We start from the raw sequence: 20159 nt of genomic DNA, 5'->3' as shown, positions 1-20159 counted from the left end.
CCCTATCCAAAAGTATTTTTAGAATGTCGGAGACAGGATGTCACACCACACCCCCTCCAATCATGTCTATGGGAGGGGGCATGACAGCCGTCATGCCCCCTCCCATAGACATGAATGGAGGGGGCGTGGTGTGACGTCACGTCTCTGGTCGCGGAAACCCAGCATTCTAAAAATACTGTGCCGGGTGCTGCATGAAGATGGCGGGGAGTCCCAGAGCCCCCCCCCCTGTGATCTGACATCTCATCCCCTATGCTTTGAAAAGGGGATAAGAAGTCTGTGGGTGGGGTACCCCTTAAACTGTTTTTGTTATTTGAGTGATATGTATATTAGTTAAAGGGGTACTCTGCCCTAGACATCTTATCCCCTATCCAAAGGATAGGGGATAACATGTCGGATCGCGGGGGTCCCACTGCTGGGAACACCCATGATCTCTCCTGTGGCACCCCCTGTCACCCTTGCCTGATGAATGGCGATGCAGGGCGGGAGGATCGTGATGACATGGCCCACCCCTTGTGATGTCATGCCCCGCCCCCTTAATGCAAGTCTACGGGAGCGGTTGGGGCCATGAGGTCACGATCCTCTGGCCCTTACATCGCCAGTCATCGGGAACAGAGCGAAGCACGTTCCGTGCACCAAATGACGGGGTGCTGCAGGAGAGATCGCGGGGGACCCCCACAATCTCTCCTGCAGCACCCCTTGTCATCAGACATCTTATCACTTATCCTTTGAATAGGGGATAAGATGTCTAGGGGCGGAGTACCCCTTTACGGAGTTAAAAAAAAAAAAAAAGCTGTGTGACCATCCCCTAACAAAAAGCTTTGAAGGGACTTTGTTAAAAATTCCTGATCCCCCGGGGTCACTGGGTCTCTCAGGAACACTTGCTCTGGGATGTCTCCTGAGGGGCTGATAACATCTAGTATTGTGCAGGATTGTGAGAAGATTTTTCCTGGCAGGGCATTGTCAGAGGATGCTGTCAAATATATGAGAAGTGACAGAGAGAAAACAGGAATGTGAGAAAATGTTCTGGGACAGGGAATCCTTCCAGCAAGGAGACTGACCGGGGGGGGGGGGGGGGGGGGGGGGGGGGGGTGTTAGGGGGGGGTCAGTGCACCCACTTTGATAAGCATCTACAGGAAAACCATCAATGTTCTTCACATGGAAATACATTTCAGAAACCTTTTTAAGGTGACTTATCACAGTAGGAGAACGTATTGTATTAAAGATGTGTCCGGGTCCAGGATTTAGGAGCTTCTGCTGTTTGTATAATTCGTATTCTGAAGGTTTGGATCTCGTTTATCCTTAAAGGGGTACTCCGCCCCTAGACATCTTATCCCCTATCCAAAGGATGGGGGATAAGATGTCAGATCGCCGGGGTCCCGCTGCTGGGGGCCCCGGGGATCGCTGCTGCAGCACCCCGCTATCATTACTGCGCAGAGCGAGATCGCTCTGCACGTAATGACGGGCGATACAGGGGCCGGAGCATCGTTACGTCACGGCTCCGCCCCTCGTGACGTCACGGCCCACCCCCATCTATACAAGTCTATGGGAAGGGGGCGTGGCTGTCATCACGCCCCCTGCCATAGACGTGCATTAAGGGGACGGGACGTGATGTCATGAGGGGCGGAACCATGACGTCACGCTGCTCCGGCTCCTGTATCGCCCGTCAGAACTCGCTCTGTGCAGTAATGATAGCGGGGTGCCGCAGTGGTGATCCCCGGGGTCCCCAGCAGCGGGACCGCGGCGATCTAACATCTTATCCCCTATCCTTTGGATAGGGGATAAGATGCCAGGGGCGGAGTACCCCTTTAATGTACGACAGCGCCCAACTTTAGGCTTCCTAGGCAAAATGAGAAAAATGACAGCCACCTTATAGGATTGATGTCAAAGATGGGTTATTCACGGCACAGAAACAAAGCCAGGGTGATACAAAGCCAACCGTGTTGTGATGGAATAAAGCTACTACTCACCTCATCTGTGCTATGGTTGTCTTTTGCTCTACACTTCGTCTGGCCCCCAAGATATGAGATAGATAGATAGATATGAGATAGATAGATATGAGATAGATAGATATCCAAGGGAAGCAGAACCCCAAGAAAAACCAATGCTAGGTGCAAGCAGAACCGGACCCCAGTCAATGGTCCATATGTAGATAAAATTAGTAGAAATCCTCAGCACACAGATCAATAAGGTGCAAAAAAAGTGACATTTATTCCATATCCAGGTGAAAGTTACAGCGACGTTTCAACCAGCTCTCCTGGTCTTTCTCAGGCATAACACAAGTGAATAAAGCCACCATATTTATGGGCCACACAATTACAAATTCAATTAGTGAAAAAGTATACAAAATAACAATATTTCATAAAATCACAATAATCAGAAAATGTTCAATCAGTGCATAGTGTACAAAGCATACATATCAAAACCTCCATATATATGTAAGTGTAATCCCAAAATGATTAAGAAATCCCTAACAAGGTTCCGATAATTACTCAGAACAGATGTGAAATGTGAATTAAAATGATTAAAATCAAAATACTTGCAGTAACACGAATGGGGGAAATCACTCATAGATAGATAGATATGAGAGAGATAGATATGAGAGAGATAGATAGATAGACAGATATGAGATAGATATGAGATAGATAGATATGAGATAGATAGATAGACAGATATGAGATAGATAGATAGATAGATAGATAGATAGATAGATAGATATGAGATAGATAGATATGAGATAGATAAGATAGATAGATATGAGAGAGAGATAGATAGATAGATATAATAGATAGATATGAGATAGATAGATATGAGATAGGTAGATATGAGATAGATAGATATGAGATAGATATAAGAGATAGATAGATATGAGATAGATAGATATGAGATAGATAGATATGAGATAGATAGATATGAGATAGATAGACATGAGAGAGATAGATAGATACGAGATAGATAGATATGAGATAGATAGATATGAGATAGATAGATATGAGATAGATAGATATGAGATAGATATAATAGATAGATAGATATGAGATAGATAGATAGATAATGCATGTGTCTGCTCCACCAGTAGCGTGAGGGGATATTACAAGGCATGCATGACTCAGATTTAAAGAAAACATTTCTCTGGTAGCGGGCCCCCTCTGTCTGCCCCTGGGAGCAGGAAACCGCTTTAGGGTATGTTCACACTACGGATTTGTAGCTGAATCTCCGCTCGCGGAATTCAGCGAGTGGAGATTCAGCCTGGCAGCCGGCGGCGGTAGGACCACGCGGCACTGCACCGTCACCATTGACGACTATGCAGTGCTCACGGACTTCCACAAGAAGAACAAACATGTTCTTTCTTTGCGCGGAACAATTTCAGCAATTGTCTGCCGCTGAAATTCCGCAGTGTGAATGGGTCTTGCGGAAGACTCATTCACACTGAAGCTAACATCCACAGTGCGGAATCTCACTCGCTGAATTCCGCTCACGGAATTCCGCAGTGTGAACATACCCTTAAACAGCAATCTCCTGCTTCTGTGGTGGGGCTGCAGGCTGCTGCAAGGGGGTGCAGCTGGGAGCTCGGGCCCCTTACTGGAGTACTGGCTGTACCCCCCTGATTGCGGCCCTGGTCATTGTACATGTTGGTATTCATGGTTCCCTCAATGATCTGTAGCCCCCTGTGCTAGCAGCCCGAGACCATGACACTCCCACCACCATGCTTGACTGTAGCGAAGACACACTTGATTGTACTTCTCACCTGGTTGTTACCACACACGCTTGACACCATCTGAATCGAATACGTTTATCTTGGTCTCATCAGACCACAGGACATGGTTCCAGTAATCCTTAGTCTTCTTGTCTTCAGCAAACTGTTTGCAGGCTTTCTTGTGTATTATCTTTAGAAGAGACTTCTGAGCACTGACAGTCTGCCCTCCACCGTTTAACTCTCTGCAGCAATTCTGGCAGCACTTATATGCCTATTTCTTGAAGACAACCTCTGGATATAACGCTGAGCATGTGCACTCAATTTTGATCAACCATGGCGAGGTCTGTTCTTAGTGGAACCTTTCCTGTGAAACCACTCTATAGTCCTGCCCATCAAGCTGCAGCTTAGTTTCCAGGCTTTACAATCTTCATATAGTCTAGTCCATCTTTATGTAGAGCAACAATTCTTTTTTTTAGATCCTCAGTGAGTTCTTTGCCATGTGGGGCCATGTTGAACTTACAGTAACCAGTATGTGAGTGTGAGAGCGATAACAACAAATTTTAGCTGCCTGCTTCCCATTAACGCCTGAAACTTTGTTACACTAACAAATCACATGACACCGAGGGAGGAAGAATGGCTATTTGGGCTCAATTTGTCAATTTCCACTCAATTTGTCCATTTGTTGCCTTGCCAAGGTTTAGACATTAAAGGGGTACTCCCGTGGAAAACTTCTTTTTTTAAATCAACTGGTGCCAGAAAGTTATACAGATTTGTAAATCACTTCTATTAAAAAATCTTAATCCTTCCAGTACTTTTTAGGGGCTGTATACTAAAGAGAAATCCAAAAAAGAAATGCATTTCCTCTGATGTCCTGACCACAGTGCTCTCTGCTGACCTCTGCTGTCCATTTTAGGAACTGTTCAGAGTAGGAGAAAATCCCCATAGCAAACATATGCTGCTCTGGACAGTTCCTAAAACGGACAGCAGAGGTCAGCAGAGAGCACTGTGGTCAGGACATCACAGGAAATGCATTTCTTTTTTGGATTTCTCTTTAGTATACAGCCGATGAAAAGTACTGGAAGGATTAAGATTTTTTTTAATAGAAGTGATTTACAAATCTGTTTAACTTTCTGGCACCAGTTGATTTAAAAAAAAATAAGTTTTTTTGACAGACATATGAGATACTGTACATGTAGAATGCCCATTCTTTTTGCAGCCTTTTTATATGTGAATAACATGTATATTTACAGTTACTCTGTTCTTGTCATTCCATTCTTTAGACTCTGCCATTCAGATCCTGATGATACTAGCGAGCCTGAACAGCTGTACAAACCCTTGGATCTACACCATCTTCAGTAGCAGCGTCTCTAAAGATATACAAGCCATCTTGTGTTGCGGCGGATGCAAGAAGAGACGACGCAAGAACTCTTTGCCCGAAGACTCCTGTTTCACTGGGTCCACCTCCTTTCCTAAGGAGTCACTGTATTAAGTATAGCTTGGCAAAAAATGAGAGTGCCAAATAAGAACAGTCGTAGTCTGATGGAACAGACCAGGACTTTGTGCCAATAAAGGAGGACACTGGTGGTAGTGGCCTCTTGTCTACACGACAGTTAAGCCTTGTCGAATGTATCATTAGAGCTTCATGTTCCTGTGAAAACCTAATGCACTGCACCTTATAAGTCGGCATCTTCATTGACCTACACTGGTGTTCTTGAAGATGGTTGAGGTTCCTAGAATACCTCATCGAGATATTTACAAGTTCTACTATCTATTGTTAATACATGGACGTCATGTGTATAAAAAAAAAATGTATATATATATATTTTAAGGAACTACTGTAAAAATGAAGATGGACCCAGTATATAACTCTGTTGTCTAAGCAGATGCAACTTTGTTAAAGAACAATAAGTCAGTAGGAACATTTAGGGACCTAGAGGGTCAAGACTGAAGGATCGTCCTACAAGAATCACTATGAACTTCTTCCGTCACCTCAACATGATGTAAAAAAGAAAACACTTGGGCATACAATTCTTTACCGAAAAGAAATGCCAATATCATTGATTTCTGTGTATTTAGAGCTGGATTATGGCTCTCTGCGATACTGTGAAAATGAAGTGCATTTGGTGAGAGGGATTGTCGTATATTTTTTTTTTTTTTATCAAAAATTGTCTACACAATGTCTCTGCTAAGTATGGTAAATATGTGTAGTATACAGCCAGTGCTCGACATGTACAGAATAAATACATTTTAAAGAGATTCTGTGATCACTGCTTGTTGCCAGAGAGGCCTATACCAAAAGCTGAATATCTCTGGCTTCCAGAAAGCTATGCTCACCACTCTGGTTAAAGTAGGTTGTCTTAAAGGGGTACTCCACTGCTCAGTGTTTGGAACTAACTGTTTCGAACGCTGGAGCCGGCGCCGTGAGCTTGTGACGTCATAACGCCGCCCCCTCAATGCAAGTCTATGGGAGGGGGCGTGATGCTGTCACGCCCCCTCCCATAGACTTGCATTGAGGGAGCTGGGTGTGACGTCATGAGGGGGCGGAGCTATTACGTCACAAGCTCACGGGGCAGGCTCCAGCGTTCGAAACAGTTTGTTCCAAACGCTGAGCAGCGGAGTACACCTTTAAAGGAGTATTCCAGTGTGGCCATAAAAAAATAAAAATATTTATAATATATATATATATATATATATATATATATATATACACATACAGTACAGACCAAAAGTTTGGACCCACCTTCTCATTCAAAGAGTTTTCTTTATCTTCATGACTATGAAAATTGTAGATTCACACTGAAGGCATCAAAACTATGAATTAACACATGTGGAATTATAGACATAACAAAAAAGTGTGAAACAACTGAAAATATCTCATATTCTAGGTTCTTCAGAGTAGCCACCTTTTGTTTGATTACTGCTTTGCACACTCTTGGCATTCTCTTGATGAGCTTCAAGAGGTAGTCACCTGAAATGGTCTTCCCACAGTCTTGAAGGAATTCCCTAAGATGCTTAGCACTTGTTGGCACTTTTGCCTTCATTGGGCTCAGGTCCGGTGACTGTGGAGGCCAGGTCATCTGGTGCAGCACCCCATCACTCTCCTTCTTGGTCATATAGCCCTTACACAGCCTGGATATGTGTTTGGGGTCATTGTCCTGTTGAAAAATAAATGATGGTCCAACTAAACGAAAACCGGATGGAATAGCAGCCGCTGCAAGATGCTGTGGTAGCCATGCTGGTTCAGTATGCCTTCAATTTTGAATAAATCCCCAACAGTGTCACCAGCAAAGCACACCCACACCAGCACACCTCCTCCTCCATGCTTCACGGTGGGAACCAGGCATGTAGAGTCCATCCGTTCACCTTTTCTGCGTGGCACAAAGACACGGTGGTTGGAACCAAAGATCTCAAATTTGGACTCATCAGACCAAAGCACAGATTTCCACTGGTCTAATGTCCATTCCTTGTGTTCTTTAGCCCAAACAAGTCTCTTCTGCTTGTTGCCTGTCCTTAGCAGTGGTTTCCTAGCAGATATTCTACCATGAAGGCCTGATTCACACAGTCTCCTCTTAACAGTTGTTCTAGACATGTGTCTGCTCTAGAACTCTGTGGCATTGACCTGCTCTCTAATCTGAGCTGCTGTTAACCTGCGATTTCTGAGATTGCTGGTGACTCGGATGAACTTATCCTCCGCAGCAGAGGTGACTCTTGGTCTTCCTTTCCTGGGGTGGTCCGCATGTGAGCCAGTTTCTTTGTAGCTCTTGATGGTTTTTGTGACTGCACTTGGGGACACTTTCCACCTAGACTATGACATATTTTCAGTTGTTTCACACTTTTTTGTTATGTCTATAATTCCACATGTGTTAATTCATAGTTTTGATGCCTTCAGTGTGAATCTACAATTTTCATAGTCATGAAAATAAAGAAAACTCTTTGAATGAGAAGGTGTGTCCAAACTTTTAGTCTGTACTGTGTATATATATATATATATATATATATATATATATATATATATATATATGTATATAGTTGGGGTTGCAGAAAAATAGCGGGAGACCAGAGCATTATGTACATTCTGGCCACACTTCCAGGCAATGTGGACCTTAAGCTGAATTCACACATAATATTCTGGTCAGCATTTGTAGCCAAAACTAAAGGTGGAACCAAAAGAAAGAAAACTACAAGTGAAAGACATGTGGCTTTCTCTGTGTTTTGGGTCCCATTCCTGACTAAAATACTATGTATGAATCCAGCCTTAGTCTTCCCATTATTTACTTGCTAGTCTAGTAATAAAGACATCTCCGAGGTTCTTCTAGTCTGATTTCTCAAGAATGTAACCTGCTTCAAGGAGTGGTGCCTTGGTCCTCCTGAACTTCTAAATAAATGTGCCTACTGCAGTAGTACAATAGGAATTGGTTTCAGGACGGCCATTGTATGTTAAAACCATAACTGGTAATTGGTTCTGAAACCCCCGAAATGTCATCCAAAGTAGATAACTAATACAGATAAAGCAAGTCCTTATATATAAAATAAAGAAAGATCTGCTGGGGGCTGTAATCACTGTCTATGTAGAGGACAGGAGCTTCTCTAGGGTCCCGTACAGTACACAGTGTCCTAAAAAAAATAATGGAGCCGCCCTCACCTGGTGTCCAAAGGAGCAGCTAACTGGTAAAGAGTACAGTGGTCCCTCAAGTTACAACATTAATTGGTTCTGGGACGACCATTGTATGTTGAGACCATAACTCTATGGAAACCTGGTAATTGGTTCTGAAGCCCCAAAATGTCATCCAAAAAATAGGAAAAAGTGAGGATTAAAGAAAAATAAGTAGATAACTAATACAGATAAAGCAAATCTTTACATATAAAAGTAAGAAAGATCTGCTGGGAGCTGTAATCACTGTCTATGTAGAGGACAGGAGCTTCTTCAGGGTCCCAAAAAAGTAACAATGAGGGGACCTAAGAGGTCTTGAAAGCTTGCAGTCTATATCTTCTCAGTAAGCCAATAATGGTATCATCACTACTCCACTTATATCCTATATTTCTATGGCTAACATGGTACCAACTCTCATCCGATCCCACACTTTACATACATTGAGGGAGTTGTGAACTGAAGGATGACAGCATGGAGAACCTTCAAGATCTATGTGTTATAACACTCCAGTCAAGTACAGATTATAGATACCTGTAGTATGGCATTAAAGGGGAACTCCGCCCCTAGATCTTTCCAAAAGATAGGGGATAAGATGCCTGATCGTGGGGGTCCCGCAGCTGGGGACCCCCGCGATCTCCCTGCTGCACCCAGCTTTCGTTTAGAGCGTCGGGTGCAGTGCTGGAGGCTTGTGATGCCATGGCCGCACCCCATTGTGATGTCACAGCCACGTCCTCTCAATGCCAGTCTATGGGAGGGGGCGTGACGAGAGAAGAGAATAGGCCAACTGACCAAGACAAAACCATAGACCAGTGTTTTCCAACCACCCTGTTAGGGATAGGATGCACGCACCAGAGTCAGGGTGTCACCCCACCAGGAGGTGTCCCCCGATGCGGTCCAACACCCCACCATAGCAACGCCACTGCATAGACTTAATTTTAAGTGTGTCTCGTGGCTTGCTCTAGCAATTGGTCAGGGTCCGAATAGTCTCTACAAGATGTCAAAAGTTTATATAAAGTGACAGTGCCCATTTAACTTATAAATGGAGGATAGAGTGTATGCCGCTATCACATGTCCTCAGTATTTACAATCCTCATCTACTTTTATGCTTCCAGGTTATATTTCAATTGCGTGATGCTAGATTAAAAGTCTTTTGCTAAAGTTTACAGTATAATATAATATATAAGTACAACATATACTAGCATGAAAACTATATCAGGCAGTTGTTTTTACATGGTTTGTGACTCACTTGTGTTTTTCTGGTCATATACCACATTAATGGGACCATTAGTATATCACATTAAAGGGAAGAGGAGAAGATGCTGAGCTTGGGGATATATCGTTTTCTATGATCTGATGTAGAAGTCCTGCTCCTTCCTGCCACACTCCGTGATGGACAGCTCTTCTACCAATGAAACTTTGTTAATCAAAAAGGAGTTAGGACTCACAGTCTTTCTTAAAGAAATATGGCAGTAATTTTTTTTATCAGCTCCCAATTATCATACTCCCAATTCTTCTGATAGCACATCCTAGTGCCAGCATCGGCCTTTTTCGGTCAGAGAAATCTGTGATGCCTAGCAGGTTCTGACTCTTTTCAGCCACACCCCGTGTTTAAAGGGGAACTCCGGCGAAAAACATCTTATCCCCTATCCGAAGGACAACGGGACCCCCGCAATCTCCGGCATGGCACCCTGGTCATCCGTGCACTGTGTCACGCCCCCTCCCATAGAAATGAATGGAGGGGGCGTGGCGTGACATCCCAAACATGGAAGCTCCAAGCTTCCGTGTTCCTAATGCCACTGTTGCCGGCCCGGAAATCGCGGGGTCCCCCTTTAAGGAGTTCTGTAGTGAGACATATCTTATCCCCTATTGCAGCACTCAGACCCCCCATGATCTCCTGAACGGGGCCCCAGCAGTCTGCTGGGAGGGGGCGTGCTGACCCCCACACAGAGCAGCGGCTGACACACCCCTCCATGTATCCCACAGAGATACACGGAGGGGGCGTCGGCTGTGTTTTCATACGGGGGTCAGAACGACCGCTTCCGGCAGACTGCAGGGGCCCCGTTCAGAGACCGCAGGGGGGTTCCAGCGGTCGGACCCTCCACGATCTATAACTTATGCCCTATTCTTTGGATAGAGGGTAAGTTATGTTTCACTACACTACTCCTTTAACCCCTTAAGGACCGGAGGTTTTTCCGTTTTTGCATTTTCGTTTTTTGCTCCTTGCCTTTAAAAAATCATAACTCTTTCAAATTTACACCTAAAAATCCATATGATGGCTTATTTTTTGCGCCACCAATTCTACTTTGTAATGACGTCAGTCATTTTGCCCAAAAATCTATGGTGAAGCGGGAAAAAAAATCATTGTGCGACAAAATTGAAAAAAAAACGCTGTTTTGTAACTTTTGGGGGCTTCCGTTTCTACGTAGTATATTTTTCGGTAAAAATGACACCTGATATTTATTCTGTAGGTCCATACGATTAAAATGATACCCTACTTATATAGGTTTGATTTTGTCGGACTTCTGGAAAAAATCATAACTACATGCAGGAAAATTAATACGTTTAAAATTGTCATCTTCTGACCCCTATAACTTTTTTATTTTTCCGTGTATGGGGCGGTATGAGGGCTCATTTTTTGCGCCGTGATCTGAAGTTTTTAACGCTACCATATTTGCATTGATAGGACTTATTGATCACTTTTTATTCATTTTTAAATGATATAAAAAGTGACAAAAAATGCACTATTTTGGACTTTGGAATTTTTTTGCGCGCACGCCATTGACCGAGCGGTTTAATTAATGATATATTTTTATAATTCGGACATTTCCGCACGCGGTGATACCACATATGTTTATTTTTATTTTTATTTACACTGTGTTTTTTTTTTTATTGGAAAAGGGGGGTGATTCAAACTTTTAATAGGGGAGGAGTTAAATGATCTTTATTCACTTTTTTTTTTCACTTTTTTTTTGCAGTGTTATAGGTCCCATAGGGACCTGTAACACTGCACACACTGATCTTCTATGTTGATCACTGGTTTCTCATAAGAAACCAGTGATCAACGATTCTGCCGGATGACTGCTCATGCCTGCAGTCATTCGGCGATCGGACAGCGAGGAGGCAGGAAGGGGCCCTCCCGCTGTCCTGTCAGCTGTTCGGGATGCCGCGATTAGCCGCGGCTATCCCGAACAGCCCGACTGAGCTAGCCGGGAACTTTCACTTTAACTTTTAGCCGCGCGGCTCAGCTTTGAGCCGCGGCGCCGCGCGCTATTAGAGGCGGGTCCCGGCTTCACTATGACGCCGGGCCCGCCATGATATGACGCGGGGTTACTGTGTAACCCCGCGTTATATCGGAAGAGCAGGACCAAGGACGTACCGGTACGTCCTTGGTCCTTAAGGGGTTAACTATTTCAGCATTTTGTGCTACAGGAGCTTTTCTGTGGGATCAGAGCAGACTGGCTAGCCTTCACTCCTTATTATAGAGCCTCGGGCACTCAGGACCATGTTGCTGGTTCATTGCATTGTTTTTCCTACTACTGGCACCCCAACTTAAAGGGGTACTCTGTCTGATCATGGGGGTCCTGCGTGGGGGACTGCCACAATCTCCCTGGTGCACCCGGCATTCCTTTAGAGCATCAGGAGCAGCGCCAGAGACTCGTGATATCATGGCCATGCCCCCTCAATGGAAATCTATGGAAGGGGACATGACAGCCGTCACGAGTGGGGCGTGACGTCACAAGCCTCCTCCCCGCTTCAACAGTCATCCAGCACGGAGCAAAGTTCGCTCCGTGCACCGGATGTCTGGGGTTCCACAGCCGAGATTGCGGGGGTCTCCAGCAGCTGGACCCCCCCGATCAGACATCTTATCCCCTATCCTTTGGATAGGGGATAAGGTGTCTAGGGGCAGAGTACCCCTTTAAGGAACTGTTTGCTTGCTGCCTGATATATCCCGCTTCTTGACAGATGCCACTGCCAACAGATAAACAATGCTATCCCCTTCACTTTTCAGTGTTTTGGCTGATCTTTGTGTATACAGTACAGTATTCATGTCCTTTTACTGCTGATCATCATGAGGATAGATACAGTGAGGGAGGAAGAAGTCACTTTAAATTTGAAGGAGTATAAGGGACATGTTGTACTTTAATATTTCAGACTTTTCGAGTCCTACCAACAAGTGTGTTATCGCAAACAAAGCAGCTTCGACGGGGCCCAACAGCTCTGGGGGCCCATTTCCGCTGATCACTTAGCCTCTGAAGTGAGGGACAGTTGGCAATCACTATAGATATTAAAGGAGAGAACGACAGAGAGGGTGCAAAAAGGGTACCCAAAAACTGAAAGGTGATTGTTTCCGGTAGGCTACGGCTCCACTTTTCTACTGCCAGATTTGATACATTTTGTCCATTGTGTTTTCAGGACATAGACATGGAACAGAGCAAAAAACATACGAATTATAATAGAATAAAAAGAATAATAACAATTTCAGAAAACTAGTCGCTGCTGGTGGTCGTACTTTTGGGGGGTTTAATATTTCAGGTGTACTCCCCTGCATACCACTTATTTTTGTGTTACGGACTCAGACACTTCCATGAATCAATCAGTCATGTTGTTCATATTTCCTCACAATAAATCAATTCATAGTTTCCTAACCAGACATGAATGAAGTAAATGTTACCTACATGTTAGAGAACATTTCGGTATATTTGGAGCATTTTACACTTTGAAGCCTTCTTTATACAATGATTGAGTTTTATTTTCACGAGAAATACTATTACTGTCATAATATAAGATTTACGTACAGACCTACCTACTGGTGAACTCTGAAGTAAGTACAGGGTGGGTACTAGATCACCTCCTCTCCACTAGTCTTGTGAAGATGTACTGACCGCCACTATGAATGTCTCCCAACTTTCCCACAAAGTGTATATAACTAAAAGGGGTTTGCCCACAAAAGACACTCATTCCTGATTGGTGGGGGTCCAACCGCTGGGACCTCCACCCACCAAAGGTCCAGCCTAGTTAAATAGAGTGGCAGCACATCTGTCCTACCACCACTCTATTCAACCAGCGCAGAAATGGGACCCCCATTGTCATGATTAGAGGTTGCCCTTGAGTGTCTTCTTTGGGCAACGTGCATGTCCGAACCACCACTCTATTCAACCAGGGAGAAAACAGGACCCCATTCTTGTGATTGGTAGGGCTTTCAGCTGTTGGACATGTGTGGCATCACATATATCCAGCTGTCACTCCATTTAATCAGTGGGGAAACAGGACCTTAGCTCTCGTGATCGGTGAGAGTCTCGGAGGTTGGACATGTGTGGAAGTGCACATGGCTTACCATCACTCAGTTCAACCAGGGGAAAAATGGGATCCCCATTCTTGTGATCAGTGGTCATCCTAGCAGTAAGACAAGTACAGTAGTACGCATGTCCTACCATCGCTTCATTCAACAGGGGGAAACAGGACCCTATTTCTCGTGATTGGTGGTGATCTCAAGAGGTTGGACATGTGTGGCAGTTCACATGGCTTATCACCACTCAATTCAACCAGAGGGAAAACGGGACCCCCATTCTTGTGATCAGTGGGCGTCCCAGTGGTTGGACATGTGTGTCAGCACACGTGACCCACAGAGCCATTTTTGTGCCCGATGCACAGAGCCCTGCTTGTCCCCGGTGCACAGAGCCCTGCTTGTCCCCGGTGCACAGAGTCCTGCTTGTCCCCGGTGCACAGAGCCCTGCTTGTCCCCGGTGCACAGAGCCCTGCTTGTCCTCAGTGTACAGATCCCTGCTTGTCCTCAGTGTACAGAGCCCTGCTTGTCCTCAGTGCACAGATCCCTGCTTGTCCCCAGTGCACAGATCCCTGCTTGTCCCCAGTGCACAGAGCCCTGCTTGTCCCCAGTGCACAGAGCCCTGCTTGTCCCCAGTGCACAGAGCCCTGCTTGTCCCCAGTGCACAGAGCCCTGCTTGTCCCCAGTGCACAGAGCCCTGCTTGTCCCCAGTGCACAGAGCCCTGCTTGTCCCCAGTGCACAGAGCCCTGCTTGTCCCCAGTGTACAGAGCCCTGCTTGTCCCCAGTGTACAGAGCCCTGCTTGTCCTCAGTGTACAGAGCCCTGCTTGTCCACCCTCACTTCCTGTATTTGAACTCCTCGCAGAGACACACTGTCAATAGCTGTAGTGACAAAAGTATACACATTTTAACCAATGTAAATAACAAATATAAATATAATGGTATTATCTACATTAAATTTAAAAAAATTGTTAACGACAGGTTCACTTTCACCCTTTTTGAGTATTTTTCAGATGCCCTTATTCAAAGTTCCACTGTCTGATTATAGTGCAGACTATAAGTTGTAATCTGCCCACTAGGTGGCACTATGGTGTCATTGTCCTGAGTTGGCATCTCCTATATTAATAACTAATGCCTGCAAAGTAACATTAAATATATCGACTTAATGTCAACATATAAGTGTTTTTTTCTTTTTAGTTAATTTAGCAATAAGAATTTTAATAGCCAGAATTACAATAATGGTCGGTATAATATACATAACATAATTTGACTGCTAATAAGTGAATCCATTGCATGGTATGAAGTTTCAGCTGGCAACTACTACCCGTGCTTAACATAAGGGATATATAGGGGTAAATTCACCTATTTAGGTACAAAGATGCTTGAATAGGCAGATGTAAATCACTTTTGTATCATTACATTCCCTTATGTCAGTGTTTTCCAAACAGTGTGTCTCCAGCTGTTACAAAACTACAACCCCCAGCATGCCCGGACAGCCAAAGGCTGTCCGGGCATACTGGGGTTGTAGTTTTGCAACAGCTGGAGACAAACCGTTTGGAAAACACTCCCTTATGCCAAATTGGATAGCTCACCTTTTAATGCTTGTGGCAGGTTGTGGACAAAGGTAGAACTTGTCATATTACAAAAAAGAAAAAATAACTCATCTATAAGTTACTCACTAGGCCGTGCAGATGCTTTACATGTTTTTTTAATGTGTCTAGCTTCTGTATTTGGCTCACAAATCCCTCTGTTCTGCTGCTCACTCATTCTGGTCTCCACTGCTCAGGAAGGGGCATGTCCAGGCAAGCACGGATCCTGCATTCACTTCCTCCCCGAGTCTACTGTCCTGGGTCTCTTAATCCAATCACTGCAGGCTGCTCTGCAACTCTCTCCTCTCTGTTTTCAGTAAGCTAGTCCCGCCCTCACTTACTGGAGCCTGTGCTTCAGTGGAGACAAAGATGATGCTGCAGCCGGACAGGATTAGGTTCTGGATGGTATAGGGACCCCTAGTGGTCTTTTTTATAAGCCGTGATTTCTATCATTTTTTTTAATGAAGTTTATTAGAAAGGTTAAAGGAGATTTCTAGCCATAGACAATTATCCTGCGGATAGGGGATAAGTGTCTAATCGTGGGGGGGGGTCCGAGCTCTGCCTTGGCTTTCCCATGCAGGAGGCATGTTGGCCGCAGAATGACGCCACAGCCCACACGCCCCCTCCATGTATTTCTTTGGGAGAGGTGGAGAAGCAGCATTCGTGCAGCGCAGAGCTGCGGCAATCCTGGGTCCCTGTACGGGAGATTGCGGGGGAGGGGTCCCGGTGGTCGGACCCCTCGCGATCAGACACATCCTCTATGGTGAGGATAGGGGATAAGTGTCTAAGACTGCAGTATTTCTTTAAAGGAAAACTGTCAGCTTGCTCCCCTCACACTAACCAGCGGTACTGGCTGGTAGTGTGGGGGACGCTGATCAGTTTGATGCTTACCGTGCCCGGATCCGCCGCGCCGTTCGGCCGTAATCTTCAATTTTCGGTATATGCTAATGAGTTGCTAACTGGCACTCTGACGTCAGCAATTCTGGCCGCACCACCGCCCAGCTCATCAATATTCTTCCCCTCCCTCCGCCTCTTCCTCTTCTCCCCGCTCTGTAATGAAAAGAGAGAGGAGGAATATTGATGAGCTGGGTGGCGCTGCGGCCAGAAACGCTGACGTCAGAGTGCCAGTTAGCACCTCATTAGCATATACCGAAAATTGAAGATTACGGCTGAACGGCGCGGAGGATTCAGGCACGGTAAGCATCAAACTGATCAGCGTTCCCCCGCACTACCAGCCAGTACTGGGAGTTTTCCTTTAATGTTTTGCCAACATGTACAACACATAAAAAGTTTTTCATTCTGACAGTGCCCCAAAGAGAAACAACCATCAAAAAGTAGATTTAGAAAAAAAAAAGAAAGTACAATGCTTAATGTGCAGCATCATCTGTACCATATATTCACAGAACTGGTGTGAATGCACTCACCTTGTTGTTCTGTGCAGAAAGAAGGTACATTTTTTTCAATATTTATAGAATTACGGAGCCACCTGTTTTGTGCTAGGACTGAGCATGAAACGCACAGTTCTGTATAGTTTCCTATAAAGACTGACCCTCTATGAGTAGTGTTTCCCTAAATAGTCTCAGAATTTCCTTCATACTGCTAAAGACCATCAGAAGATATACTTTTCTCTATGTCTCAGTGATCAGCTACTCCTGTATAAAGGTAATGGTCATATTAAGCTTTAAAGGGACTGTCCCCAGATTATAACTTGGATAGGAATCTGATCAATGGGAGTCAGACTGTTAGGACACCCACTGATCACAGGAGGATTCCCTGGTCCCATGAGTGACTGTCAAAGAAAGCCGAGCATGCGTGCTGCTTCTTCATTTACTTGGAGGATGACGGACCCCCCTTCTTGTGATTGGTGGGGGTCCTAGCTGTCAGACCCTATCAATCACTGATAGCTGATGTTATTATGCTGGGATAACCTCTCTAATAAGTATAGAAAGAATTAGAGATCTGTTGTGCTGCCTGGGCCAAGATAAGCAGCTGTAGCACGACGACTATAGACAGCTAAATATTTCATTCTTTTAAATGAGCTTAAATTTATTAAAAGTGTAGTTTAAAGTGACAGAAATGTGTTAGTCTCCTTATAACAATAACCTGCAATGTATGCAACCTTATGTAATAAAGCGCTATACCCAGCTGTGTGTTCCATGTTTTATTGTTTTACTGTATTATTTGTTTGTTAAAGCGTACCTGTCATTTGGGATGACTTTTCAGGATACACCCTGTGCATGATGGACAGCACTATTTCTGGCCATTAGAAATATAGTAGAAGGTCCAGCGCAGGTTACAGTGCAATAAGAACTTCTTTTATTGAGAACACCACAGCGATAAAACAGGACAAAAGTGACGCGTTTCAGCCGGGTATACCGGCCTTAGGCCCCTTTCACGCTGCCGTTGCGCACCGTCAAGAATGTCCGTTAAAGTAGTTTTTTCTTGTGCCTTTAACGGACGTTCTCGCTACGGCTCCCATTTACTACCATGGGGTCTGTCGGGCACTGTTGTTTTTTGACAGGAACAGTGGGAGAAAAAGATGGCATAAGCAGTATTTTTTCTCCCGCTATTCATCCCAGCTCCCCTGATGGCCGTCACACTGCCGTGTTATAACTAATACTAAAGTGAGCTGAAGTTTATCTGCTATGTTCCTATTTCTGGCCATTATATAACTTCTAAAGGGCATGATCAGATATCTGCTCTGCAGGCTCCATCTGTAATTTTACCTTCTCTACGAACTGGTGTCCGGAGCACCCCCTCTCTTCTCCATACACATGTGTTGCTTGTCTTGCAGACACAGGACAAAAATAAACACTCTTTTCGAAGAAGGAGAATTAAACATTTTAAGATATATTACAGAGCTTCTTATATTCACCAACACTATAACTCCCACATTGAGGTCACCCATCACTACACTTCCCAAACTACCTTGTTCTTCAGCTAGTTTTTTTTTTTTTGGCTGCAACAAGCGTGACTATAGGGTTTACTGCAAAAAAATTTAATTAAAAAAATTTAATAAAATAAAAACAACAAAAAAAACATATATATAAGAAACACATAGAAGAAATGCAGAGCACTCACCGGGTACGTAGATCAGGGGCTTCTTTATTTTAAATTCATACAGTCAGGTACATATGCAGGGGAGCGAGATGGAATAGACGCGGGGGTATACAAACTGGTGACGGCCGGTGCTTCTGAAAAAAAAAAAATCAATCATACTATAGAAAGAAAAGCTGCTTATTTTAGGGCGGAAATCCAAAATGCAGTGTGAATGGGGCCTTATTAATACTAAAGTGAGATGAAGTTTATCAGCTATATTCCTATTTCTGGCCATTATATAACTTCTATAGGGCATGATCACATATCTGCTCTGCAGGCTCCATCTGTAATTTGCCCTTCTCTAGGAACTGGTGGGCGGAGCACCCCCTCCCTTCTCCATACACATGTATTGCTTGTCTTGCAGACACAGGACTCTCTGTTGTAACAACACAAGCAAATAATATACATTGTGGAGTTTTTTTTTATGGACAACCCTGATACATAGTAAGGGTAGGTTCACACTTAACTAACGTGGCGGATTTTGATACCACTGACTTAAATTGGTCCACGGTAAATCTGCCAGCTGTCTGGGCATGCTGGGAGTTGTAGTCCAGAAACATCCGGAGGTCCACAGTTTGGAGACGGCTGTTATAATGACTGGGTTATAACCCTGATTCCAGCAGTGTAACCTCAATAGTAACTGCAGCACCCCATCAGTGCCCCCCCTGTAATGTGATCATGGGATGTGATCATCTCAACAGGTTTCCATGGCAACAGGCTGCCATCTTTGTGCTCCTATTAGGTTTCTTAGGAAATTTCATTTTGTTTTCTTTTAAATCAATAAAAGAAATAAAGTAATAAATAATAATACTGTTATACCATATGAAATAGTAGAATATAAGAAATGACTTGTGAAATGTGGAGATGATAAAATCATTAGGGGGAGATTCATCAAAACCTGTGCTGAGAAAAAGCTGACCAGTTGCCCATAGCAACCAATCAGATCACTGCTTTCATTTTTCTGAGGCCTATTTCAAAATGAAAGAGGCGATCTGATTGGTTGCTATGGGCAACTGGTCAACTTTTCCTCTGGACAGGTTTTGATAAATCTTCCCCATTGTGTTCTTAAAGGGTACCTCTCATCAAAAAAAAAACTTTTGATATATTATAGATTAATGTATGCAGAATAACTTGCATGTTATTGCATGTTATTAAAAAATATGCTTCTTTCTATTTAATTTTCCACTTTGAAGAAATGACCACTAGGGGTCTCCCTACCAGTCCTGGCAGCAAGCATTTCAGACTCATGCTGGAGTCCTAAACACTACTAGCTGCCAGTCTGCTTTGTTCACAAAGGGGAACACTCAGAGCTGCCAGCCTGCTTTGTTCACAGCCTGTTTGGCTGTGCACAAAGCAGGCTGGCAGCTCTGAGTGTTTAGGACTCCAACATGAGTCAGAAATGCTTGCTGACAGGACTGATCAGGAATAATACAATAGAAAGAAGCATATTTTTCATTAACATGCTATTGGAAAGTTATTCAACATTCATTAATCTAAAATATATCAAAAGTTTATTTGATGAGAGGTACCCTTTAAGGGGTCCAAATTGTAACAAACAGGGTCCTCATTGAAGTATCTGCATGGATGTTACTGTATGTCTATACCAGTGTTTTCCGACCAGGGTGCCTCCAGCTGTGGCAAAACTACAACTCCCAGCATGCCCGGACAGCCTTCGGCTGTCCGGGCATGCTGGAAGTTGTAGTTTTGCAACAGCTGGAGGCACACTGGTTGGAAAACACTGGTCTATGCAGAGCTCTCATGAACTCAGTATAGTAGCGGTATATCAAATTGTTTACGGCAATACAGAAAGTTTGTACTTAAAAATAGCCCGTCACCTCTAAAA

General features: G+C 44.2%; 1 protein-coding gene and 1 long non-coding RNA gene across 8 annotated transcripts in view; one reads left to right on the top strand and one right to left on the bottom strand.

Moving 5' to 3' along the window:
- AVPR2 (arginine vasopressin receptor 2) overlaps window positions 1–6122 on the top strand; it is a 126872-nt gene extending 120750 nt beyond the window's left edge. For 5 of the 6 annotated variants that reach the window (XM_056537891.1, XM_056537893.1, XM_056537896.1 and 2 more), the window contains one exon: window positions 4975–6121. In XM_056537891.1, the coding sequence (XP_056393866.1) occupies window positions 4975–5183 (209 nt within the window). In that variant the 3' untranslated portion in view covers window positions 5184–6121. Of the gene's footprint in view, window positions 1–4974 lie in introns of all 6 variants that reach the window. The other variant, XM_056537890.1, reaches the window with a different exon arrangement.
- LOC130290365 (uncharacterized) overlaps window positions 1–19214 on the bottom strand; it is a 38569-nt gene extending 19355 nt beyond the window's left edge. The window contains exons 1-2 of one of the 2 annotated variants that reach the window (XR_008847584.1): window positions 19136–19214; window positions 18299–18411 (exon numbers count right to left, since the gene is read on the bottom strand). This is a non-coding gene — a long non-coding RNA (uncharacterized LOC130290365). Of the gene's footprint in view, window positions 1–18298; window positions 19112–19135 lie in introns of those variants that run through there. The other variant, XR_008847583.1, reaches the window with a different exon arrangement.
- Between the last annotated feature and the right edge of the window lie 945 nt (window positions 19215–20159).

The sequence above is a fragment of the Hyla sarda genome, chromosome 9 (genome assembly GCF_029499605.1).
Source record: "Hyla sarda isolate aHylSar1 chromosome 9, aHylSar1.hap1, whole genome shotgun sequence".
Lineage (NCBI taxonomy): Eukaryota > Metazoa > Chordata > Amphibia > Anura > Hylidae > Hyla > Hyla sarda.
Note: the sequence above shows the minus strand (reverse complement) of the source record. Positions and strands in the feature narration are given on the sequence as shown.